Source organism: Vicugna pacos, chromosome 25 (genome assembly GCF_048564905.1).
Source record: "Vicugna pacos chromosome 25, VicPac4, whole genome shotgun sequence".
Lineage (NCBI taxonomy): Eukaryota > Metazoa > Chordata > Mammalia > Artiodactyla > Camelidae > Vicugna > Vicugna pacos.
Window position 1 is genome coordinate 5,781,640 of NC_133011.1, and position 27,441 is coordinate 5,809,080.

The following is a 27,441-nucleotide window of genomic DNA, read 5'->3' on the forward strand; positions in this document are numbered from 1 at the left end:
TTCGTTTCTAGTGCCTATTCCATACTAAGCTTACAGCCAGTATTAAATGCTCTCAAAAAAAATCAATAGATAACTTTCTTTCAAGTCTAAAACTGCACACTTGTGTATTTTATAAAATAGTAACTGAGGATAAATACATTACACTGAGAAGCATGATGCATTCAAGTTCTTCTTACTCATAATTGAGAACAAGTTCTCCAAAATCAGGTAACCGGAAGGCTTGACTATTAAATGAGTAGTGGAAACTTTTCACAAGGGGAACTGTTCCTTTCAAGTCTGAATTTCTTCATACTCTGCCATCCTTAGAGTGGCTGGTTTGCTCTTCCAATAGGGAGGAGTGCGAGTCTATACAGTGTCTTGGTGCAAATTAGGAGGTGCCCCCTCAGGGCTCATGCAGCCTTACCGACTTGTGCCTCTATGAGAAGAGGAAGGCTCCCCTCGCTCTGGGCAGCTCCAGACCACGGTACACCTGCCCCACTCACCCCCACACCTGGGCAGGTTTGTGCAGTGTACAAACTGCACAACCAGGTGTCTTGATTTCAGTGCCAAAAAACTATGGCTTCCAGAACAATATACTGAACACCTCCCAGTGCTGGGCACTCAGCCAGGTACTGGAAATAAAAAGGGGAATAAAACTTCTGGAGCCTGGGAAGAGGGCCATGTAAACAGGTTACCACAGTAAGACCTAGTCAAGCAATCAAAGAGAAACACACAGATCGCTGTTGAATCACAAACGAAAGAACAACTCATTTCTCTCAGATCAGGCTGTGGTCAAGGAAAATTCAGAAAGGAAGAGGCATTTGAATTGGGGTTCAGTGGGTGATGAGTATAAGTTTATGAGGTGGGAAAAGGGCGCTGCGGACTTTCGCTGACAAGGACAAGCTTTCTGATATCCCAGGCTTTCAGGAAAGCCTCAGCTACAGTTTTATCACTTTGATCAACATCGTGTGCCCCACCGTTTTTGTTAGGTTTGTCTACGTCTCTTTCTGCCTTTGAAGTGATCCAGACAAGCTCAGCAGTGGGGCTTGTACAAACAGGGTATTAATAAACAGTGTCCACTTGCCAGGACTGTCCCCATGCATAGCTCTCTCGGGAGTCTGAGGAGGCAGGAGGTGACTGGTCAAAGGCTGGGGATTTGGGAGCGTGGCCAAATGGCCTCTCTGAAGATACAGCACACAAGGACATTCCAGGAAGAGGGAACAGCACAATCCCACAGTGTTTTGTTTGCCAAATGGAAATATCCTTAGTGACAAACATTTAATTTGCTTGCAGGTGTGACCTTTGGTTATGCAACAGAACTGTGGATTAGCTAGAATGTAATTTTTGAAAGACCTAGGCTGCTTATGTCCCTAGAAGGATCAGTTAGTTTTGCCTGGAACAGCTGTTCCAAGACCACAGACTACATTTCTAACTCTAGCAAAACTTTTCCCTTGTTGGCACATGTTACCGGTTGCTGGAAGACTCAGAAGGGAGCATGTGCATAGCATAGCTCTACACAAGCCACCTTCACTCTCAGAGAAGCAACTCAGGGTGTGTCCTTTTGGCAGAAAGCCAGAGACATCTTTTCTGGGTCATTAAGGGAGAGAAGTCATACACAGGCATCAGGCTGATTGTACTGGATGACTCTGTACAAGAGTCAGAGGCAATGAACTTAATTTCTTCCCCTATGTAGGCGCTCTGACATTGCTGTGATGTTCTGAAATGACCGTGTGCTCTGAACCTCTTTGTGAAGTTCAAGGCAGACTCAAAGCTTCACAGGGCACTGTTCTGCACAACAGCAACATCAACAACAAATCCGCAGACTACGCTTTTACTCATTAGTTCCAACTAGCTATTCCAGGCCACACACTCATAAATCAAGTTCTCCTCTGATGACCCTGATGTTGAAATACAAGGTGGTGTTGAGTTATACAGCACGAAAGCTCAGGAACTGCCCAAGGGCCCTCATTGCAACAATCTGATAATCCATAGAAAGCACTGAGGAGTGCCTCCCACCTGTGTTTGTGATCCTCTGGTGCCCAAGACACTCCTTCTCAAGCTCCCACTGACTGGGGAAGGTAAAAGTCTAGCCCATATTTAATATCTAGGAAGAAGTCATCAAAGAGAATGCGTGACAAACACAAGAACACTTTGTAAACACAAAAAGAACATTCCTACAAAGTAGGCAGGCACATTAAAACATGGCAGGTCAAAGAATAAAGACCAAGGGCAGCCACAGGGAGCCAAGGGGTGTGCCGGCCATACTTCAGGATCCTGCTAAAGGGGATCACATGCTGGTGAGTATTACTGGGAAAGTATCATGTACCAAAGTATCCTCAGTCACCCATAAAGACTTCACATTCTTCAGCTCACAAACATGAAAAAGATACCTTCATTCTACCATTCACTAATGCTAAAAATCTAGGCCACCATTTATTTTTCTCTTTTCTCCATCAATCTTTCTGTAAGTCAACCTCCAAATTATACATTGATCTATCCACCTCTTTTTATCTCTGTGCCACAGTCCCAGTCCAAGCCATGATAATCTCTTGCCCAGATAACCCTCCTGGTTTCTCTATAATCACTCTGGCTCCCTTCCACCTGATTTTTGTATGGGAAGGTGTTACTAAGTATAAACAAATGAAGTAAATTAACAAAGGAAAAGTTCTGTAGATTTGACAAGATAAAAAGCTTAAAATTTTGAATGTCTAAAAAATCACCACACTTACTCTTAGCAGTATGAGTGAGACAGTTTAGTATATATATATATATATATATATATATATATATATATATAGTTATTTAGTATATATGGTTCTGTATTATTTAACTTATTCAGTGACTATACACAACTTTTAAACAAAAAAATTACATGCAATAAAATATGTTATAAACAACTAAAAGTAAACAACAAGCCAGAAAAGTATTTGGCACAAATATGATAAACACTTAAAATAGATTTGATAGGCTTAACACATAAAAGCTCATACAGATCAAAAAGAGAAAATATTAAAGACCATCATCAGTAAAATGCATAAGGGAAAAAACTCTACTTTGAAATAAACTACCAAATAATGCGTAATTATGTTAATAATTAATCACTGAGAATTAAATACAAATATGTAGCAAAGAAAAAATGCTCTATCTCATTAATAATCAGATAAGCAAAAATTAAGTGAGATATCACTTTTCACCTACTAGAGGAGAAAGACTTTTTAAAAATTTAATAACCCTATCATTTTCCTCCATAGTTTGTGGGAGTACAAAATTTCTTCGGTAAGACTTTTGACAATGACAGATATCTCAAAAGCTCCCATTTTACTGTTAGGAATTTATCATAAGGTAATAATCATAGCTATAGAAAAAGCTCCAACTATAATGGTTTATCTAAGAATTATTTATAAAATCAAAAATTGGAGAAAATATAAGGATTGAATAATGAGAGCACAGTTAAACTGATGGTGTTACATCTGTCAGTAAGATGAATTATTATGTTGTCATCAAAAATGTTCATGAAAGTTCAATATAAAAGTAACTGTTTTCCATAGGTTAGCTATAAATTTAACATAATTCCAATAAAAATACCTTCAGAGTTTTTTTTAATAGAAAAAATTGATCCAAAAAGTCAAATGAAAAGAAAAAACCAACAGGAATGGTCAGGTACAATCTACAGATTTAATGTGATCGCTACAAATTACCCACGTCATTTTTCACAGAACTAGAACAAATAATCCTAAAATGTATATGGAATCACAAAAGACCCAGAACTGCCAAAGCAATACTGAAGAAAAAGAACGAAGCTGAAGGAATAACCCTCCCAGACTTCAGACAATACTACAGAGCTACAGTAATCAAAACAGCATGGTATTGGCACAAAAACAGACATATGGATCAATGGAACAGAATAGAGAGCCCAGAAATAAAACCACAGGCCTACAGTCAATTAATCTTTGACGAAGGAGGCAAGAATATACAATGGAGAAAAGACAGTCTCTTCAGCAAGTGATGTTGGGGAAACTGGACAGCCTCATGTAAATTAATGAAGTTAAAACATTCCCTCACACCATACACAGAAATAAATTCAAAATGCCTTAAAGACTTAAATATAAGACAAGACACTATAAACCTCCTAGAATAAAATAAAGGCAAAACATTCTCTGACATAAATCTTAGCAATGTTTTCCTAGGGCAGTCTACCCAGGCAATAGAAATAAAAGCAAAAATAAACAAATGGGACCTAATTAAACTTACAAGCTTTTGTACAGTACTGGAAACCATAGCGAAACAAAACAACAACCTACAGAATGGGAGAAAATATTTGCAAAAGATGTGACTGACAAAGGCTTAATTTCCAGAATATATAAACAGTTCATACCACTTCATAACAAAAAAACCCCCCAAAAACCCAATTCAGAAATGGGCAGAAGACCTAAACAAGCAATTCTCCAATGAAGACATACAAATGGCAACAGGCACATGAAAAAATGCTCAATATTGCTAATCATCAGAGAAATGAAAATCAAAATTACAATGAGGTATCACCTAACACCAATCATTCAAAAGTCCATGAATGATAAATGCTGGAGAGGCTGTGGAGAAAAGGGAACCCTCCTACACTGCTGGTGGGAATGTAGTTTGGTGCAGTCATTATGGAAAACAGTAAGGAGATTCCTCAAAAAATTAAAAATAGGCTTACCATATGATCCAGTAATCCCACTCCTGGGCATATATCTGGAGAAACTCTGATTCGAAAAGATACGTGCACCTCAATGTTCATAGCAGCACTATATACAATAGACAAGACATGGAAACAACCTAAATGTCCATCGACAGATGACTGGATAAAGAAGCTGTGTTATATTTATACATGGAATACTACTCAGCCATAAAAAAGAATAAAATAGTGCCATTTGCAGCAACATGGATAAACCTAGAGACTGTCATTCTAAGTGACAGAGAGAGAAAGAAAAATGCCACATGTTATCACTCATATGTGGAATTAAAAAAAAAAAAAGAAAAAAGATGACACTAATGAAGTCATCTACAGAACAGAAACAGACTCACAGACATAGTAAACTATCTTATGGTTACTAGGTGAAAGGGGGTGGGAAGGGTAAACTTGGGAGTTTGAGATTTGCAAATGTTAACCACTATATATATATTTTTTTTCACTGTATATAAAGATAGATAAAAAATTTTCTTCTGTAGAGCACAGGGAATTATATTCAATATCTTGTAATAACCTTTAATGAAGCAGAATATGAAAATGAATATATGTATATTATATATATGCATAACTTGGACATTATGCTGTACACCAGAAATTGATACATTGTAACTGATTATACTTCCAAAAAAAAAAAAAAAGAGAGCAAGATAATGAGAAAAAAAAAGAAAGAGATGGCCAGGTAAACTCTGGGAGGGGATGAGAGCAATGAGGACTGACTAATACTACCAGATACAGATCAAAATATTTGAAACCCTCAATAGTTGAAAGTGCAGCACTAGAATGGTAATAGACAAATGGAACAGTATAGACACAAAATACATACATCTGTTTATTCTGTGAAAAAGGAAGTATCTCAAGTCAAAGGAGGAAAACGTGGGCTATTGAATAAATGATGGTAAGACAATTAGATAGACAAATGAAAAAAGTTAGATCCACGCCTTTGTAAAAGAAAGAAATATAAAAACTGAACCTACAGAAGTACTAAAGTACTACAGAAGAAAGCAGAAGTACTAGAAGAAAACAAGAGGGAAAAACTCTTTAAAATTTCTTCTTAAATCAGGAAGACTTTTCTAATAATGACATAAAAGAAGCCATAAAAGTAAATATTGGTAAGTTTGACTATATAAACATATATTATGAAATTTCTATATGTCAAGATTCTACAAGAAAAGTCAAAACAAAAACAACCTGGGAAAGAGTTGTGATCTACCATCTTAATCATTTTTAAGCACACAGTTCTTTGGCACTAAGTACATTCACAATGTTGTGCAACCTTTACCACCATCCATCTCCAGAATTCTTTTCATTTTGCAAAACAAACTCTGTACCCACTAAACAATTACGCCCCATTCCTCCCTCTCCGTTCCACTTACTATCACTATGAATTCGACTACTCCAGGTACCTCATGTAAGAGGAATCATATAGCATGCGTCCTTCTGTGACAGGCTTATTTCACTTAACATAATGCCCTCAAGGTTCATCCATGCTGTAGCATGTGTCAGAATTTCCTTTCTTTTTAAGGCGTAATAACATTCCATTGTATGCATATATACCACATCTTTAATCCATCCATCAGTCATTGAACATGTGGGTTGCTTCCACCTCTTGGCAATTTTGAAAAATGCAGCTCTGAACATGGGTGTAAAAATATCTCTTCACGTCCTCACTTGTATATTTTTATATTTAAAGTTGTTTGTACCATGGAAATTACATTAGTAATACAATTGCATTAGTAATACTAATTGCATTAGTAAACAAACCACTCCAAAACTGGATGACTTATAACAAAAATTTATGATTTGTCCCAGTTCTGTGGGTTGGCTGGGTTGTTCTGCTTGTTTCCCTGGCCTCAGTCACACGAGAGAATTCAACTGGGAGAACTGGTGGGCCCAAAGGTCCAAGCTGACCTCATTCACACGTCTGGCAGTTGGTCTTGGCTCTTTCCTGGTTTTCTACCGTGTGACCTCTTACCTGTAGGTTAGACCAGCTGCCTTCATGGCAGACTCAGAGAAGTGCTCAAGAGGGGATAGCAGCAGCGGCGAGGTTTCTGTAGTGCAGGCTCTGGAACTTGCACCATGTCACTTCTGTTATCTTCTATTGGTCAAAGCAAATGTCAAAGACGGCTTAGACTCAAGGGGTGGGAAACAGAAAGACTCCACCTCTTGATGAGAGTAGCTGCATAAAAATCTATGGCCACATTTACTCTACCACAGGAATATATTACCTGTGCAAACATATCAAATAAAAATGTTTACAAATAAACTATAATGGTATGGGAGAATTCACATGACAATACTTTTAAAAGCAGAGGGCAAAACTGCATGTGAATTAGGATTTGTATCTGTAACATCACTTCTCCTGGCTTCTGGGCTACCTCCTTGGCTTCTCTACTTTCAGTCTTTTTTCCTGCCTCCACAGAGATCATGGCTCAACTTAAAATGGCTTAAGTAGTAAGGAATATGGATTATTTCACATAATAAAAAGTTCTGAGGAAGGGCAGCTCCAGGGGTTGAAAATGCATCTACTGGCTGATGTCAGCAGGGACCCAGAGCCACATCAGCATCTCCGCTCGATCCTCAGACTCGTCTCCCTCATGGCTACAAGACGGCTGCTTCAGTTACAGGGGTCATGTTCAGAAGTCCAGAGGAAAAGGAGGTATTATTTTGAAAAATTGCAAACATATTGAAAAGTTGAGGGTGGTACAATGACTAACCATACGCTCTCCACCTAGATTCAGCAATTGGTAACATTTCGCCACATGCCACAATTACTTAATCTCTCTCCTTCACTTGGTGATTAATATATGTATATGTGTTCATACTTTTTTCCTGTATCATTTGAAAATAAGTTGCAGATATTACACTTTACAATTCAGCCTGTATTTCCTAAGAGTAAAGATATCTCCTGTAGAACCACATATCATCATACTTGAGAAACATTAACAGAAATTCTCTTACACCACTTAATGTTCAGCCTTAAGTTCAAATTTCCTCAGTTGTCCCTAAAACATGTCTTATAGCTTATCCTTTTCAAGCCAGAATCCAACCAAGTTTCCCACATTGCATTTGGTTTTATATTTCTTTGGTCCTTTTATTACATTTAGAACAGTCCCCCATTTGTTTTCTCCTTGAATTTTTCTTTTGAATTATTCTGATATGCTTCCCCATGGTGTCATTTATCTTGTTCCTCTCGTCTTTGTATTTCTTGTAAACTTCAAAATTCGATTTAGAAGCTTAATTAGACTTATGCTAAACCTTCTTGGCAAGAATGTTTCATAAGTAGTAGACTGCACCTTGTGTCTCCTTTCGTTGGTGAGGGAGTTTTCTCAGAAGCCCCAGAGTGGACTTTGCCACAAGTGTCCTTGGCCAGAGTTGGGAAACACGCATGGTCCTGGACCAGTCACTGGCGATGGAAGTGGAAACACCGTGCTCTGGTTTGTTTGCTCACTGAATGGACCTCTGTGGGCTGAGGATGGGGCCCAGCTCCTCTGATACATACACAAAAAGGGTTCTCCCAGGTGGAGGAGGCAGGCAGTATCTTTCTCCTGACAACTTCTGTGCATCAGCAAGTTCCGTTGTTGCTACCTGCACCAAATGTCTAATATCCACCCACTTTTCTCCATCTCCACTACTACACCTGTCCAAGTCACCAACAATTCTGCCTCAGTCTGCAGTCATAAACTCCTAACCCATCTCTCTGCTTCACATCTATTCTCCAAACAGTCATCAGAGTTGTCTTTTAAAATCCAAGTCGCATTATGTCAAACCCTTGCTTTAATTCTTTCAGTGGCTCCCCAGGGCACTTCAACCTAGGCTACAAAATGGCACATCATTTGGCTCCTGTTTACCTCTCCAGCCTCAGACAGTCCACTCAACAAAAGCTTTCACTTTGTTCTTTGAGTGCGCTGAACCCTTTACTGATTCAGGAATTGGGTACATGCAATTCCCTCTTGCAGAACACTGCCCCACCCCCACCCCTTTGCCTGGCAGTAGAATATAGTGGTTGTTACGGGCTGAACTGAGTCCTCCCCAAAATTCGTATATTGAGGCCCTAACCTCCAGTACCTCAGAATGTGACTGCTACTTCAAGAGAGGGTCTTTAATGAGGTAATTCAAGGTAAAATGGGATCATTAGGGTTCCAGTATGACTGGTGTCCTTATAAAAGATGAGATGAGGACACAGACACACATGGAGGGAAGACCATGTAAAGACACAGGAGAAGGTGGCCATCTAGAAGCCAAGGAGAGAGACCTCAGAAGAAACCAACTCTGGTAACACTTTGACCTTGGACATCCAGCCTCCAGAATTGTGCGAAAATCAATTTCTGCTGTTTAAGCCACCCCATCTGTAGTACTTTGTTAAGGCCGCCCTAGTAAACCAACACAGTAGTTAAGCAGGTGAGTTCTGGAGCAGCCTTCCTAGGTATAAACCCTGCCTCTGCCAATTACTAGCAAATTACTTAACCTTTTCATGCCTTAGTTTCCTTTTCTGTAAAATGGGGGTGATAACAAGAGTATCAACAGAGTGACAGTCATCTGGTTTGCCCCAGACCAAGCGATTTACTGGGTTGCAGGACTTCCAATGCTATAACCGAACGGTCACTCTAAACTGAATATGGCTGCTGTGAGACTGAATTAATACCGGCAGCATACCAGAAGAATGCCGAGCACGTGGTAGGCACTCGATAGGTAACAGGTATCCTTACTATTTTTATTAATTATACTTCAGATTTCAGCTTAACTGTCACCTCCTCAGAGATACTTTTCCTGTCCATGATCTGGATTAGGACTCACTGTTAAAAATTCTTTCATAGTATCTGGTTCTTTTTGGTTAGTGGTTCCCCAATATCCATTCTCCTCATTTTCAGTAATAATAGGACCCCTGATTTCTAACTGGGCACATGGCTCCCTGGAATAAAGACTATTTCCAGATGCAGTTGTGGAAAACTAAGTTCTGACCAATGGGATATGAGCAGATATGATATGTTCAAATCCAGGGTTTTTCCCCTAAAGCAGGAGATTCTTAACCCAGGGAAGCTATGGATAGAGTTCACAGGGGTCTGTGAATTTGAATAGGAAAAAAAAACTACACCTGTATTTTCATTAACTGCTAACTAAAATTTAGCATTGCCTTCAATTATGAATCTAGGCAACAAAGCCCAAAAGTGTTAGGAGTAACCGTGGTCTCGTCACCAGCTGAAATCACAAATAACTTTTCAGTATTGTTTATGTTCATCACCACTATGAAACTTGAAATTAGACTCATTTCTAGATCTTATTATTTAAAGCTCAAAATAGCACATACACTGTGAAATGTCATGGCACAAAAATGATTAAGGAACTCCTGTCTTAAAGAGAAGAGTTTCTAGCCCTTCACCCTTTCACGCTCGCTGCTGGCTGGCATAGGGAACTAGCAGTGGGAAATCCTGGACACGCAGGTGAGGGCAATACCCCTCAAGTGGCGGAACAATCAGACTGAAGGAGCCTAGGTCTCCAGGACCTGAGAACCTCCATGCAACCCTAAATCGCTTTCACCGAACTGCTCCTCCGAAAAGGAATAAACGTCTACTTTGTTTACAACAGTGTTATTTCGTGTCTTTATTTGAGCAGCTGAACCTATCTCCTTACTATACTAATACAACATAAGTTATCACATTTTGTAATTACATACTTATATGTGATGATTTTTGTTTGTTTAAATGTCTTTACCACTAAAGAATAAGTTCTTTGAGGACATAGACCACATGCACTTGTTTACTCTTGAATCCAAAAAATGTATGTATATTTCAAATATATTGATTTGGATATCAAGAAATTGCTCATAATTGTACAAGAAAATTAACTTCAAGATTAGCAAATTATAGATGTTCAAAAAATGTTAGTTGGTGGGGAGGGGAGAGCTCAGTGGTAGAGTACATGCCTAGTATGCACGAGGTCGTGGTTCAATCACCCGTACCTCCTTCAAAATAACTAAATAAATAAACCTAATTACCCTGCCCCCCCCAAAACCCACCAACAAAATAAAATAAAATATTAAAAACAAACAAACAAAAAACAAAAAATGTTAGATGGTGACAGTGAACACCTATAGAATAATTTTAAAAGTTCTTAATTTTTCCTCTATTGCCATAAATTGGAATTCTGCTTTCAGGTTTACATACCTAAAGGCTCATAATACTTCTAGTATGCATCTAGAATTACTAGAATTACTAGAAGTGGTTGTATTTTTTTATATAGATTGATCGGCCTGGAGACAGGAAAACAAATAAATAGGTCCATCAGAAAGATGTGAAACTGGGGTACTGGAAATAAAACAAATGAAAAGCTAATAATAATTAACGATACTTGTTAAAAATAATTTTTAACAAAACTGTATAATCATGGCTTTCATACAGACGTAAAGTCAACATCAACACATGTCAAAAATTTCACTTAGCTCATTAATTAGTGAGGGAACCAGCAAAATGTTGCAACCAATTCAAAGAAGTAATCGAACTACCAGACATATAGGGAGTCAGGAATGCCGAAGTAAATCTGCTCCATAGATATGAAACTGGTAAAACTGGTCGGTATCCACAGAACATAATCAACTGAATCTCCCATGGGTGTAACTTGCATATTTATGGACAAGAATCACTTGCATTATTGTCAATATTCTGCGATTTACAGAATTGTAAAATATTTCAAAGACAATGAAAGACACAAACACCCCATAATCAGGACAATGTCTAACTTTTCACTGCGCAGACCGAGCAGTCTTCTTTAATGTTTTCCCTACATAGCTGACTTGTTTTGAGTGCTACTTATGAGCCAGGCACTGCCCTAGGTGCCTTAAATGTATTAACTCATTGAATTCTCACAAGAACCTTCATCAGTAGGTTCTATTCTTATTTCCATTTCATAGGGGAGGAATCGGAGGCAAGAGAAACGGTAAGTCTGTCACCCAAGGTCACAGAGGTAGTAGTAGGTAAAGCCAGGACCTGAATTGACGTAGTTTTGCACCAGCTCTGCCGCCATGGATGTGAGTTTGTGAAGGAAAAAGAATTGCTAGGACCTGTCCAGCTAGATTACATTAGATACAGAAGAGGGAAGAGGTAAGGATGACTTCAAAGTGTTTACCCTGGTAGTTAAGAAGGCAGACACCGTCATTGTCCAAACAGATAAAGAGACTAAGAAGAGGAGTTATTTTGATGTGGTTTTTAGGCATATGGACTTTGAAGTAATGGCATCAGGGAACAGTTCAGCTAGGCACGAGACCAGAACTAGAGATGTAGATGAGGGATTTTTTTTTTTTAACAGAGCAGGTTTAAATTGTTGTATCCAAAACACTAGCGTGTGTCTGTCAGAGCTAAAGGACAGAAACCCAGAGCCGAAAGAGAGCTATGCACGAGAGCCTGCGGGCCTGCCAGGCTGAAGACAGGCAGTCTTAGGGAGTAACACCAAAGCGAGGTGAATTGGCTGGAGTTACCAGGTCGAGACAACACAGTACTCTCCCTTTTGTTCAAGGAGAAACATTAAGCTGAGCCACAAATGCAAACACAGTTGAGGCTGCAAGGTAAAGAGAGGCTACTATCCTGGAGGGGCTTTACTGCAGCTCGAAAAGTCTGGGCAATTCTGGAGCTAAGAGGTGTCACTGGATCCAGATGTAGGCAGCTGCTGGCTTGGACCAGGTCAGGTCGTGGTAACTAGACCCAACTGTAATATCTGAGGGATCTGAGGGGAGTACCAAAAGAGGCTCACACACCAAGTGAATAAATATTTAAAAGTTTAAAAAATCAAGCTAGTAAACTGTCAAATTATTCTCTATCCTCCTACCTTGATAAATAATACATCTTCAGAAGGACCTGGAAGGGAGGAGAGCATGGGTGGGATTCGCCGGATTTAGGCAGGGCTTTCCTGGCACCTACGAGGCCCAAGAGCGCGGCGGCGGCCTACATGCAGAGGACCACAGCGACCCCTGGCTCTTCTCTGGGCGGCGCTCGGCGGTCCCTTCCCGCCGCTGAGAGGTGCGCAGAAGGACCTGCCGGGGGCGTGGCGGGGCGTGGCGGGGCGTGGCGGGGCGTGGCCGCGCACCAACTGCGCGGGGTCGAAGGGCACGCGGCGTCTGTGTCATGGCGGCCTCCACGCTGGGCTCGGCATGGGGCCCGCTACGGCTTGGCGTCCCCGGCCTGTGCAGCCGCAGGCCGCCCCAAGGCCTATGGATCCGCGCACGGCGGCTCCCGGAGCCCGCGGGGTCCGGGCGGAGCGTGGCTGCAGCCAGCGGACCGGGCGCCTCGGGCACTGACCGCTACTGCTTGGAGCTGCTGCGGTGAGTGAGCCGGGCCTGCCGGGCGGCAGGTCGGAGAGCAGTTCAAAGGGCCTCGGGGCAGGCCGGGACATGCGGACCTGCACCTTCCTCGCGTCCCTTTGCATGTGCTCTCGGGTTGGCGCGGAGTACCGGTGCGGGGGGCAGTGAGGCAATTTTTCACACCGATCTCGAAATTGTGGTCAATCAGGTCACCTGGCATGTCTGAACAGGGGCCTAACTTGGAATCCAGGCCTAACTGCGGGATCTTAACCCTACGCTGCCCTTCTGCTGCCCTTGATTCGTAACAGTGGTAAAAAGACCCGGAATACCTGGTCTCGAGGACTGTTGAGAAGTGCTAGAATAATTTAACTACCTTGGATTTAATTGGGCTAGTAAATCCAACTTTTTTTGAATTCCGTTGTAGCAAAATGTAGCGTAGGGACAAAATTCCCATGCATTTGTGTATTTTGTTTTGTTTTTAATCACTTTTTAAAATAGCTCTTAAATATGTATTTATTATTATTTTTAATTGATAATCAATTTTTTTTTAATAGTGTTCCTACCCCACCTTATTTACTTGTTGATTACTTCCAGGAGAAACAAGGTAACATTGATTGGAGATCAAGGGCATTAAGAATTGTAAAACGCCAAAAAAGATTATAAATTTTTTTTAAATTATCATTTTTTTGTTGATAAGTTCAAGTTACCAAAACGTATACCACCCATATCCACTTGTTCAGTTTAGTTTTTCTTTGACACCGTTAGTGTCCTAACTTTCCTATCCAGGTTGAATTATCACTCTTACTAATTTCTTTCGTATTCTTCTAGTAATAGTCTGTGGATATCACATGACAGTTTTTCTCAAATATGTATTTATGAATGGCCAGATACTTATTCTGTCCATTTTAGTATTTAAGTGAAATGGAGGCTGCTGTTGCTAGTGATTTATTTAATTTGGCAGGCAGACCTTATCTGAGTTTATTAATGCTAGCTCTGTCACCTGGGAAAGTGAGTTTCTTTAAGATTCAGCCATTTCCTCTTTTGTAGATTCCTACTCGTACTTTATAGCATGGTTGTGATGAGTAAATTACATGATGTATATAAAAATGCTGGTTCATAACAAACGCTCAATAAATAGTCAAGAATAAGAACAAAATGAAACTTGAAAGGAAGATTAGAACTTTTAGCTTTTAGTTGTCCTTTAATCTTTGCAAGATTTGGCCTCTGAAATTATGTATGCGGGGTTTTAAACATGTATCTCATGCAAGGCATCCAAATATCAAAAAAGATACCAGACCATAACTTCAGGTTAGGCAGCCGGAGTTCTTCTGGAAATCCAGGTTCCTGGGAAGATCTCAGGCCTACTTTACATAGGCCTCTTGGGGTTTGGTTTTGGGGAACGCTGCCTCAGGCCTTGGGAGTGCTAAAATAAGGAGATGGAGAGGTACTGGTGGTGACATCTGGAAGCACACTTGTCCTCCAGCCTCACTGAGGAACCACTTCTTCCCCTGTGCCTTGATGGCTCAGGTCCATGGAAATAGCACAGCAGCCCTAGATATGCTACCAGATACGCTTATTTCTCATATGTTCGTTTCTCCCTGCTAGACCAAAGTCTATACCTATCTTCTGTGTCTAATGCAGTGCCTGTATAAAACCATCATAGTATTGCATTTCTGTCTGGAACTGTTCCCAGGTAACTGGACCTTGGTTAGCTGCTTGAAGGATATCCTTATATACCAATAAGCAACATTTATAATAATGATCCTGATTAATGAAATGGTTAAATAGTATATCCTATTTAATATAAAGAAGTGGGTAATATTGTTTAGAAAAACTTCCAGCCAAAATAATTTTAAAAAATTAACAGAGCAGACTCTTAGCTGTGTAGAATATCTTATTTCCCAAAGATTGTTAGACTTCTGTTACGTCTTCATTTCATTTTTTGTTTTCCTTTAAGAAACTTGAAGTACTTCACATATTGGTTATTTTTAGGAGATATGAGGCGGGTAAGTTATCAAGCCTCGTTTTGCAAATTAGGAAATAGACGTGACTGGTGTCATTTCTGTCGATACCTAGTTGAATGATGGAAATTAACATTGTAGTTTTGAATCCTATTCAGTGTTTTATCACAGTTTCATGTTAACTTTAAAGTGTTTTAAACACTTGAAATTCAGAGACTTTCTATAATAAAATAAAATTTAGAAATATTTACATCTCTATATATTTCAAAGTATAAGCTATGAAGCTGTTTACCTGAACTGTCCATTTTGTGGCTGAAACCACATATGGTGAGATTCTTTTTTTTTGGTAGAGCTGTATTGTGATAGAAAGGTACTACTCCATCTTCTCTTCCTTTCGTTCATGTGGAAGTTGGGGGAAATTGTGAAGGTTTGTCTGTTAGCCACATGACAAAGTGTGAATCAGTTGAAAAGTGGGAGTAGTCTGAATTTCGGAATCTAAACTTCATGGAATGAGGTTGGACCCATTTTATATCGAATACTGTTTTGTAGAGGGTAATGTTACAGTAAAATTCTAGTGTATTACAGTGAAGGTGGCCTTGTTGATAGGCAGTCTGATAAGTCTGAAGACTTTATACTTAGATCGTCCTAGAATGAATATAGTAAGGACTTTATTTTTTAACTTTTAATTTTAAAGTAATTTTAAATTCATATAAAAATTACAGAAGTAGTACATAGAGCTCCAATATATTCTTCACCCAAGTTCTCTCATTGTCAACATTCGGAACCATTTGAGGATAAGATGTATATGTGGTGCCCTGTTACCCTGCTTAATATTTTGGTGTGTACTTCTTAACACCAGTATTCCCTCCCATCTAACATAGTACAGCCATGAAAATCAGGATATTAAAATTGATCCAATATTACCATCTAATTCAGACTCCATTCAAATTTTACTAATTATTTTATTATGGATTTCATAAATCCAGGACCATGTGCTACTTTTAGCTGTCATATGTCTTTAGTCTTCTCCAGTCTGGAACAGTTTCTCAGTCTTATCTTTTATGAGCTTGACAATTTTTTTTAAGGGAACAGGCCAGATTACTTTGTAAACTCTCAATTTGGCTTTATTTAGTATTTCCTCATGGTTTATACAGTTTTTGCAGGAATATTACACAAATTACGCTGTGCTTTTCACAGTATCATGATGTTGATTTATCCTATTACCATGGGGTAAACTTTTTGTTACTTGGTTGAGAAGGTGTCTTTCAGGTTTCTCCCTTGTAAATTTAATTAATAAGAATGTTAAATTAGCAAATACTTATTTTGTGAGGAGATACTTTAATACCATGTAAATACTCTTTTTTCTGTCACTTTCACCTATGTAACATTTTCAGACATTTATTGATATTTGCCTGAATTAGTTATGACTTTGATAGTTATCAAATGGTGATTTTAAAAAAATTCAATCATGTCTTCTAGGTTTATCAGTTGGCATTGTACTGGTTAAGTGTTTCCTTCTCTTTATTTATTTATTCATTCATTTATATTAGTATGGGCTCGTGGAGTCCTGTTACAATCTCTTACTGTCATTATTTTTTTGGTGCTCAGTTGTCCCAGACTTGGTCAGTGAAAACTTTGTCAAGCCAATTTCTTTGTCCTTTTGGCAAGTCCCTCCATTCTTTGAATATTTCTTTACTTTCTGCTTAAGATGTTTCAAGCTTATCTTGTATTTTCCCTGCACCAGCCCTGAAGCCAGTTATTCCTCCAAAGAGCCCTCATTTCTTTCAGTGGAGGAACCGAGATCTAGGTGTTAGGTCTGACACTAGGGGTATTGGAGGGGGATATCATTGCTTCTAGGCTCTCTCAGCAGACGCTGTAACAACCACCCCCCTCCCCCCGCCGCCCATATTGTTCTCTGTTTTTACATCTATGCATTCAAAACCATGAGTTCATGTGTCTGTAGCTCATTTGAATTCTTACTAAAAGCAAAGTGATTCTGAAACAGGTAAATGTGTACATATTATGTAAGTCAGAATAAATTAATAGAGATTGATTTCTTTTTCACTGGGCTAGGATTGGGGGCAGATACATTTTTCGTAATTGTAGAGAAACAGATATAAAATATAAGAAATTTTAGGCCTATTTTGAATTGAAGCCTTGTTTTCAGTTCATTTTGGTCAGCATTTTTTTGTGTGCAGTTTGAAAAGTGAAAAGTAATTATCTTTTTTTGCTTATTTGTTATAGGAAACGAGATTATGAAGGCTATTTATGTTCCCTGCTGCTCCCTGCAGAATCCAGAGGCTCTGCGTTTGCACTGAGAGCCTTTAATGTGGAACTGGCTCAGGCTGGTATTAAAATAACTTAAAAATTATTTGCAAAAAATCGTGATGCAATATGTTTAATGCTGAACAATAAAGAAATGTAGTTGTAATTTATATGTTAGATGTGTTTAAGGTCTCTCCTGATGATTTCTTTCTCCTGCTGCTTAGGCTTAACAGTTCAATTCCAAAAATGAAACTAGCTGATGAACTTAATGTTTCTGGAAATGCCATTCTGGAATTTTAAATTTCTTTTTCTAAGGATATTATAAAACTGTGCAATGCTAATTTGTTAATTGAATAGGTTGATCAGAGTATTACTGCTTATCTTCTCCAACATTTGCATGATTTACATGTATTTAGCAGTTTTTCAAAGCACTTTTTAAATTGAGTTTTAGCTTTAATGGAAAATGGAAGCAATTACAGCAAATAGATCTTATGTCATACTAACACACTTTTGTCTAAAGGGTAACAAAGGAAGGAGAGACCCTTTTTCTTAGAATGGAAAGAATGTGTGCTGGTATAAACCGAAATGGAGGATGGAAATGAGGGAATTGAAATAGAATAACCTTGATCTTCTTGGTAAATTAAATGGAGAGGTCAGTTATTGAGAGTCAGGGAGCATGGGAGGATTTGGAGTCTTCAAGAGAATGGCAAGTTTTGACACAGCCTCTCTGGTGATTATTGATAGGAAGTGAACTACGAATGCATAAAAGGATGTGAGTATAGTACTGAGGCACGATTGAAGCTAGATACTGTGAATCTGCAGAGTATAATACAGTCTGGCTATTTGTCCTTGGTGTATTTTCAGGTGTGTGCAAAAGCTTTTAAGTTTAATTAGGCCCCATTTGTTTATTTGTGCTTTTGTTTTCTTTGCCCAAGGAGAAAGATTAAAAAAAATACTGCTGTGACTTATGTCAGAGAATGATCTGCCTGTGTTCTCTTCTAGGAGTTTATGGTTTCTGGTCTTACATTTATTTATTTATTTATTTTTTAATCAAGTTTTTTTTTTGGCATGGGGAGGTAATTAGGTTTATTTATTTATTTTTAGAGGAAGTGCTGGGGATTGAACCCAGGACTTTGAGCATGCTAAGTATGTGTTCTACTGCTTGAGCTACACCCTCCCTCCTTGGTCTTACATTTAGGTTTTTAATCCATTTCAAGTTTATTTCTGTATATGGTGTGAGAGAGTGTTCTAATTTCATTTTTTTATATGTAGCTGTCCAATTTTTCCAGCATTACTTAACTGAAGAGATTTTCTTTTCCCCACTGTATATTTTTGCTTTCTTTGTCATAAATTAATTGACCATAAGTGCTTGAGTTTATTCCTAGGCTTTCTATTCTGTTTCACTGATCTATGTGTCTGTTTTAGTGCCAGTGCCATACTGTTTTGACTATTGTACCTTTGTAGTATAGCCTGAAGCCAGGAAGCATGATACCTCCAGCTTTATCCTTTTTTATCAAAATTGCTTTGGCTGTTCAGGGTCTTTTGTGGTTCCCTATAAATTTTAGGATTGTTCCAGTTCTGTGAAAAAGGTCATGGATGTTTTGATAGGGATTACATTAAATCTGTAGATTGTTTTGGGTAGTATGGACATTTTAACAATATTGATTCTTATAATCCATGAACATGGGATATCTTTCAGTTTTTTTGTATCTTCAATTTTCTTCATTGCTATTTTTAGTTTTCAGAATATAAGTCTTTTTTTTTACCTCCTTGGTTAAGTTTATACCTAGGTATTTTATTCTTTTTGATGTGATTTTAAACAGGATTTTTTCTTGCTCTCTCTTTCTTATAGTTCATTATTGGTGCATAGAAAAGCAAAAGATTTCTGTATACTAATTTTATATCCTGTAATTTTGTTGAATTCATTTATTAGTTCTAATAGTTTTTTGGTAGAGACTTTAGAGTTTTCTATATGTAGTATCATGTTATCTGAAAATAGTTAACAGTTTTACTTCTTCAGTCCCAATTTGGATTCCTTTTATTTCTTTTTCTTGTCTGCCATGGCTAGGACTTCTAGTACTATGTTAAGTACAAGTGGTCAGAGTGGGTATCCTTGTCTTGTTCCTGATTTTAGAAAAAAAGCTTTTCACCAATGAGTATGTTAGCTATGGGTTTGTCATAATTGGCCTTTATTATGTTGAGATATGTCCCCTCTATATCAACTTTGATGAGAGTTTTTGTCATGAATGAATATTGAATTTTGTCAGATGCTTTTTCTGAGTTTATTGAGATGATCGTGTGATTTTTATACCTTGTTTTATTATTGTGGTATATCACATTAATTGATTTGTGGTTATTGAACCATCCTTTCATCATTTGAATCAATCTAACTTGGCTATGATATATGATCCTTTTTATATATTGTTGAATTTGGCTTACCAGTACTTTGTTGAGGATTTTTACATCTATATTCATCGGAGATATTGGCTTGTAATTTTCTTTTTTTGTAGTGTCTTTGTCTAGTTTTGGTATCAGGGTAATGGTGGCCTCAGAATAATATGGAAATGTTCCCTCTTCTTTAGTGTTTTGGAATAGTTTGAGAAGGATAGGTATTAACTCCTCTTTATATATTCGATAGAATTTCTTTGTGAAGCTGTCCAATCCTGGACTTTTGTTTGCTGGGAGTTTTTTAATTACTGATTGAACTTCATGATCAGTCTGTTCAGATTATCTATTTCTCTTGATCCAGTTTTAGAAGAGTATAGTTTCTAGGAATTCGTCCTTTTTTAATTTTTTGGTTGTACAATTTGTTGGCATGTAACTGTTCATAGTATTCCCTTCTGCTTTTTTTGTACTGTGATAGCAATTGTAATTTCTCGTTTTGTTTATTTGCATCCTCTCTTTTTCTTAATAAGCTTGGCCAAAGGCTTATCAACTTGTTTATCTTTTCAAAAAAACAGCTCTTGGTTTCTTTGATCCTTCCCCCTTCCCTCCCCTCCCCTCCCTTTCTCTGCCCTTCTCTCTATTTTATTTATTTCCACTCTGATCTTTATTATTTCCTTTCTTCTGACTTTGGGCTTTGTTCTTCTTTTTCTAATTCATTTAGATCATTGGTTAGGTTTTGAGATTTTTCTGGTTTCTTGAGGTGAGCCTGTATCACTACACAGTTTCTTAGAACTTCTTTTGTTGTGCCCTATAGATTTCAGAAAGTTGGACATTTATTTTCATTTGTCTTGGGGTATTTTCTGATTTCTGCATTGATCCATTGGTTTTTTTAGTCTTGATGTTTGTATTTTTCCTAATTTTCTTCCTGTAATTGACCTCTAGTTTCATACTGTTGTGATTCGGAAAGATGCTTGATATAATTTCTGTCCTCTTAAATTTGTTGAGACTCATTTTGTGGCCTAGCATGTGATCTGTCCTGGAGAATGTTCCATGTGCACTTGAAAAGAATTTGTATCCTGCTGTTTTGGGATGGAATGTCCTAGAGATACCTAGTAATTCTAACTGGTCTAATGTGTCATTCAAGGCCACTGTTTCCTTAGTGATTTTCTGTCTGCATGATCTGTCCATTGACATAAATGGGGTGTTAAAAGTCTCCTACTGTTGTTGTGCTTTTGGCAATTTCTGCCTTTATGTCCGTTGATATTTGCTTTATATATTTAGATGCTCCTATATTATGTATATGTATTAATTAATCTTATGTCCTCTTCCTGTATTGTTCCTTTTATCATTATATAATGGTCTTTTTTTTGTCATAGCCTTTGTTTTAAGGTCTTTTTTATCTAATATGTATTACTACTCCCACTTTCTTGTCGTTTCTGTTTGCGTAAAATATCTTTTTCCATCCCCTCACTGTCACTCTGTTTGTGTCTTTAGCCCTGAAGTGAGTCTCTGTAGGCAGCATATTTAAAGGTCTTGTTTTTTTTTTATCCAGTCAGCCATCTATGTCTTTTGATTGGAGCATTTAGTCCATTGACATTTAAAGTAATTATTGATAGGTATGTACTTAGTGCCATTTTATTACTTGTTTTCCAGTTGTTTTTGTAATTCTTCTCTGTTCATTTCTTCTCCTTGTTGTTTCTTCTGTTGTGGTTTGATGATTTTCTTTTGTAAAATGCTGGGGTTCCTTTTGTACCGGTTTTTGTGTATCTATTCTGGGTTTTTGATTTGTGGTTACCATGGGGTTCATATACGTTGTCCCATAATTATATCTACTTGATTTAAACTGATGTGTTATAAGTTCAGATATGTTTCAAAAGATATACATTTTTGCTCCCCTCTCCCGTGTTTTGTGTTTTTGATATCATATTTTGCATCTTCATGTCTCCCTTTACTGTGTGTTGTAGTTATGGTTGCTTTTATAGTGTTTTTGGTTTTTGTTCCTCATACTAGCTTATTTAAGTGATTGATCCACAGCCTTTAGTATATGTTTGCCTTTACTAGTGGGATTTTTTCCCCTATAAATTCTTCTTGTATCCTTCTCTTTTCCACTTAAGGAAGACCTTTTTAAATTTCCTGTAAGGTTGGTTTAGTATTGATGAACCTTTTTCATTTTTGCTTGTCTGAGAAGTTCTTTATCTGTACTTCACTTCTGAATGATAACCTTGCTTGATAGAGCATCCCAGGTTGTGGGTTTTTTCCTTTCAGCACTTTAAATATATCATGCCACTCCCTTCTGGCCTGTAAAGTGTCTGCAGAAAAGGCAGCTGGTAGCCTTATGGGGATTCCCTTGTATGTGACTGTCTGGTTTTCTCTTGCAGCCTTTAAATTTTTCGTCTTTAACTTTGACATTTTAATATGTCTTGGTGTGGGTCTATTTGGACTCATCTTGTTTGAGACTCTCTGTACTCTCTGTACTTCCTGTACTTGGAAATCTGTTTCTTTCATCAGTTTCAGGAAGTTTTCAGCCATAATTTCATCAGATATATTTTTTACCCCTTTCTCACTCTCTTCTCCTTCTAGGACCTGTGTGATGTGAATGTTAGTACACTTGATGTTTCAGAGGTCTCTTAAACTATCATTATTTTTTAAAATGTGTTTTTCTTTTTGCTGTTTGATTGAGTGATCTTTATTGTTCTGTCTTCCAGATCACTTATGTGTTTTCTATCACCTAATCTGCTGTTCATTCCTTCTAGTGTATTTTTCATTTCAGTTTTTGTGTTCTTCAGTTCTGACTAGTTCTTTTCTATATTTTCTTGTTCCTTGTTAAAATTCTCAGTGTGTTCATCTATTCTTTCCCCAGGTTCAGTTAGCATTCTTTTTACTATTGCTTTGAACACTTACTTAATCTGATAAGTTATTTATCTCTGTTTCATTAGAGTTTGTTTCAGGTTTTTTTCTTATTCTTTCATTTGAAAAATATTCGTCTTCTCATTTTGTTTAACTTTCTCTTTCTTTATGAAATTATGTGAAACAGTTACCTATCACAATCTTGAAGGAGTGTCCTTGTGTGGGACCATCCCTATACAGTCTGCTTGTGCCCAGTTGCTTTGATGGGAGAGCTAGATCTGAAGTGAACACAGGTCATGACTTTTCCTGGGGCGTGCTGGCAGCTACCACCTTGATGGGAGGTAGGGCTGGAGGTGAAGGGGCTACAGCCAGAGCCAGGTGTGAGCTGGGGCTTTTCCTGTGTTCCTTCAAAGGCAGTCACTACTCTATCTAAGGTGCCGGAGCACAAGCCCTGAGGGTCAGTCTGAGCTAGCTCCTATCCCTGTAGGTGTGTGCAGTCCCCTGACAACAGCATCTCAGCCCTAGTAAAAGGCAAAGCTGGAGCAAGAGGTGCTGGAACGGGCAGCTGGTCAGAGTCCCAGGATGGACTTTGAGGGTTTGATGCCAAGTAAGAAAAGTTAGATAGAGAAAGACAAATACCATATGATCTGACTATATGTGGAATCCCAACCAAAACCAAAACCAAAACCAAAAAACCCGCCACACTCATAGGTGCAGAGAACAGATTTGTAGTTGCCAGAGACAGGAGGTGGGAAATGAATGAAATGGGTGAGGGTGATCAGAAGGTACAAACTTCCAGTTATAAAATAAATAAAATAAGCCTTGAGAATGTAACATACAGTATAGTGACTGTAGCTACTAATACTGTATTCTGTATTTGAACGTAGCTAATACAGTAGATCTTAAAAGTTCTCAACACACACAGAAATTTCTAATGATGTGTGGTGACAGATGTTGACTACTGATTGTTTCATAATATATACATAATATCAAATCATGTTGTACATTTGAAACTAAGATACTATTATGTGTCAATTATAGCGCAATTAAAAATAAAAAATTTATCTTCTAGATTTAGCATGCATTGCTGATTCTTGCCTGAATCTAACAAGGCCATTTTTAATCAGTAGTAAATGAGGGAGATAGTCTAGTAATCTTCTTTTAAAAAATTACTTGATGAATGAATGAGTTTATTTAAATGTACATACAGTAAAATTCAGTTTTTGTGGTGTACAGTTCTATAGGTTTTGAAAAATGCTTAGAGTCATGTGTTCACCACCACAGTCATGATACACAACAATTCTGTCAACCCAAGAGATGCTCTCATCCACAATCTTTTACCTGTCCTCCAATTCCATTGTAAGAGTTGTGAGTATACAGAGCATGGGATAAACTTCTACATTTTTGAGCCATAATTTCTGTATTTGTAAAATGGGTGTTGATAAGGACCCTGTGAGTTTGTTGTAAGGATTGTGATCAGGTAATCTCTGGAACAGTACCTAGCACAGGGCTGGTACTTGTAGACATTTGATAAATGTCTACTTCCTTCCCTGTTTCCTCTAAAAATCCTTTGGTTCTATTTCCTAGGTTTATCTTCAGCCTTAAAAATACTTTTACTATCACTAACGAAGTGAAGATTGTTTTTCTTCTCTTCCAACTTTTTAAAAAAATTTATTGGAAAATTTTAGTCATATACAGAATTAGAGAGAGTAGTATAATGGACCTCCATATAACCCTGTCCCCGAGCTCCAACTGTTGCTAACTCATGGTCAGTCTTGTTTTTCATCTTTATTCCCTATCCACCTCATCCTCACCTTCAGGTTATTTTGAAGTAAGTCTCGGATAAATTTTTCCATCTGCAAATATTTCAGTATGTATCTCTAAAAGATAACTCACTAAAAAAAAATAACCACAATACCATTATTATAGATGAAAAATTTAACAGTAATTCCTTAATATCATTAAACACCTGGTATTCATATTTTCCTAATATTTTCTCTCTCTTTATAAATTAGGATTCAAATAGGTCTGCATGTTGTGACTGATTGATCTCTCTCTTAAATTTCTTTTAAACTAAATATCCCCCCCTTTGTTTTTTCTTGCAATTTTTATTTTTCTAGAAGAATGTCTCCTATTTTTAAATGCAGATCTTAGAAATACTTTTGAATAAGCACCAAGTGCTTTGCAGCTTTTACTTAGGGAACTCATGATGGTGACAATTTAACCAATATTTATCAAAGGAAAAAGAAAACAAGTGTATAGAATTAAACTTACTTCTTGGCTGAATTATATGGCTGTACAGTTACAAATACTGATTTTTGAGACTATGAATTACATTTATTAAAGGTTTTAAACCTCATTTACAGGTTAAGGACTCAGTCTCTGAGAAAACGATTGGACTGATGCGAATGCAGTTTTGGAAGAAAACTGTGGACGATATTTACTGTGACAATCCACCACACCAGCCTGTGGCCATTGAACTATGGAAGGTAAAAAAAAAAAGAAAGAAAGAAAGAGAAAGCTACTTTTCACTTGTAAGAATGTTATTTGAGCATACTTTTTGTTATGTACAATTTGGATAATGGCAATGGGGAATCTATTCTGAAACTATTCTTAGGCTCATGTAGTGTTCAGACATATGTTAGTTTTGACAGAAGAGTTAAAAATCATCCACTAATAATTTGCACTAATCTTCGGTGTATTTTTTTATTAAAAGAAGAAAGAGGAATCTGGTCTCTTTATCTTATAAATTATTTTCCACATATTTGGTTGCAGAATTTAAACCCTGTAAATTTTGAAGCAATGGCAGGTACATTTTCTGTTCTGTCTACCCTGCACTCTGGGCTGTAGAAAAACATGCATTGATCTTTTGTGAAGGGAGACCTGCTCTCATCATTGTCCAGACATAAATCTGACACTATCTTGTCTAATTTGATAAAGTTGCCTATTTGTTGATTAATTTTAGACATTCAAGAATGGAAACCTTTGGGCTAGAGTATTATTTGTAAGCTAGATGTACGTAGTAATTAGTTTTACGTTAAAGCAGCTGTATGGATTCCTCATTCGTAAACAGCCATGCAATTTGGAAATACGCTGAACTATGAACAGACTAAGGGAATTAGGTGCCTTTCATCCCTGAGCTGCGTCCCCACTGTACTACGATGAGTGCCAGAAGACAGTTCTGTAACAGGAGCCACTGACAGACCTGACAGTGGAGCACCTCTTCTCAGGTCTGCGCACCAGCAGAGGCAGGCCCCGTTTCTGGGCCCCACATTGACTTCACAGAGCCTCAGTAAGGATGGAAAGCCAGGTCCCTCCCCCGGGGGCTGAGAAGAAAGAATGGATGGGAAGCTTGTGAGTATTAGATTAGTTGTTTACCTTTATTCATCCCGCACAAGAACTTCAACCTACGTGGCTGTGTTTAGAGAAAACTTTCTCAAAAATCCAGAAACTCATTTTTTTATATACAAACACAACTGCACTAGATAGAGGTTTATGTTAAGACTTGCATTGAATATTCTAGCCTTTTTCAGGAAATAACGTGGAAGATCAGAGATTTCCTTAACACAAATTTATCTTGCCTTGGCTTCTTTAAAAAAAAAAAAACCAGGAAGACATACCTGAATTACAGAATGTTTGCATGTGTGCCTATTCATCCAGTCTTAATCGCTCCTTAAATTTTGATGCTTAATGTTGGGCAGCTTTCTGATAGGACAGGTACTGAAGGTTAATATGAATGTTTGAAAAAGTAGGTAGTGTTCAGGGCAGCTGTCCTGACTGCACATTCTCTGTCCCTCCCTGTTCTGCTGAGGCATATGCTCACTGTACATTGTGCCGTCACGCTTGCCATTGGTTCTTTGAAGGGTGCCGGGTTCTTGAGAAGATTAAATAGGGAAACAGTGACATGTATTTTCTAGAATGCATTCCTACTGCACTGTTTCATTAGTGCTTTTAGAGTACAGAATAGTTGCATATCTATAATTTCTGTTATTTATAGCCAGGGTCTTTGTTCTATTTGGCTTTTGTTTCCAAAGTTTTGATACTTTATTCAGCAGGTTTTCAGCTTTCTTATAAATGTTTATTTTTTATCTTGATCTCTGATTTCCTTCAGAATCAGAAGAACTATATTTTGTGGTTGAGAAACTGCAGCTGTTACAGCATCAGTCTTGAGTAAATAGGAACCTGACTTTTCAGTGGTTAAATATTTATTGAGTGCTTTTATGTGCCAGGAATGGTGCTTGATGGTGTGGAAACAAGGATCAGACAAGCCCCACCCCCTCAGATGTGGACAGAGTGAAATAAGAGCAGGGCTCTGTAATGCCTGAGGTGTCCCAGGCTGATTGCTGGGACTGGGGAGAGAGGCATGTGGGGAGTCCTGCTATGTAATTGCACCAGTGCTCAGAGCACTTGGGAATCAGCTCCATGCAGTCCTTTTAGCTTCTGTTAGGTTACTGCCAGGCAGAATGAGCTCCATTCTCCTCACTTCCACCCTTTGTCACATGAATGTGTATTGAGGAGCATGTCAGCCTTTACATTTTCGTATCAGTGACATCTTGGAGTCTCAGTTGAAATATAGGATATTCCTAAGACTTGATGTTTCACTACTATTTTTGTTTATTGTGAAAGTAATTATACTTAATGTTAACTTGGAGAAAACAGGGTTTTAAAAAACTTATTTGGAAATAACTTCAAATTTTCAGAAAGGTTACAAAATTTAAAACAGCATAAGAACACCTCTGTATCCTTTACCTAGATTTATCTGTGTTAACGTTTTATCTCATTTGTTAATCATTTGTGTGTACTAGTGTGCTCTCTCTCTATATATATATTCTCACACATATAATTTCTTTTTAATTATCTGAGTGTAGGTTGCATGCATCATGGCACTTTATCCCTAAATACTTTAGTATTTCCTAAGAATAGGGCCACTCTCTTATGTAATTACAACAGTTACTGACTTTAGTAAATATAACTTTGATATTACACTT

The 27,441-nt window shown here is 37.8% G+C and overlaps 1 protein-coding gene and 1 long non-coding RNA gene across 6 annotated transcripts in view; one reads left to right on the forward strand and one right to left on the reverse strand.

Moving 5' to 3' along the window:
* The window catches only part of LOC107034104 (uncharacterized), a 35,068-nt gene extending 22,349 nt beyond the window's left edge, over positions 1-12,719 (reverse strand). The window contains exon 1 of the long non-coding RNA XR_001459633.3: positions 12,524-12,719. This is a non-coding gene — a long non-coding RNA (uncharacterized lncRNA). The remainder of the gene's footprint in view (positions 1-12,523) is intronic.
* Positions 12,720-12,799: 80 nt separating this feature from the next.
* NDUFAF6 (NADH:ubiquinone oxidoreductase complex assembly factor 6) overlaps positions 12,800-27,441 on the forward strand; it is a 30,368-nt gene continuing 15,726 nt past the window's right edge. Inside the window, exons 1-3 of one of the 5 annotated variants that reach the window (XM_031691173.2) lie at positions 12,800-13,016; positions 17,201-17,304; positions 24,820-24,942. In XM_031691173.2, the coding sequence (XP_031547033.1) occupies positions 17,284-17,304; positions 24,820-24,942 (144 nt within the window). In that variant the 5' untranslated portion in view covers positions 12,800-13,016; positions 17,201-17,283. Of the gene's footprint in view, positions 13,017-17,198; positions 17,305-24,819; positions 24,943-25,550; positions 25,808-27,441 lie in introns of those variants that run through there. The other 4 variants (XM_006209678.4, XM_072949481.1, XM_072949480.1 and 1 more) reach the window with 4 other exon arrangements.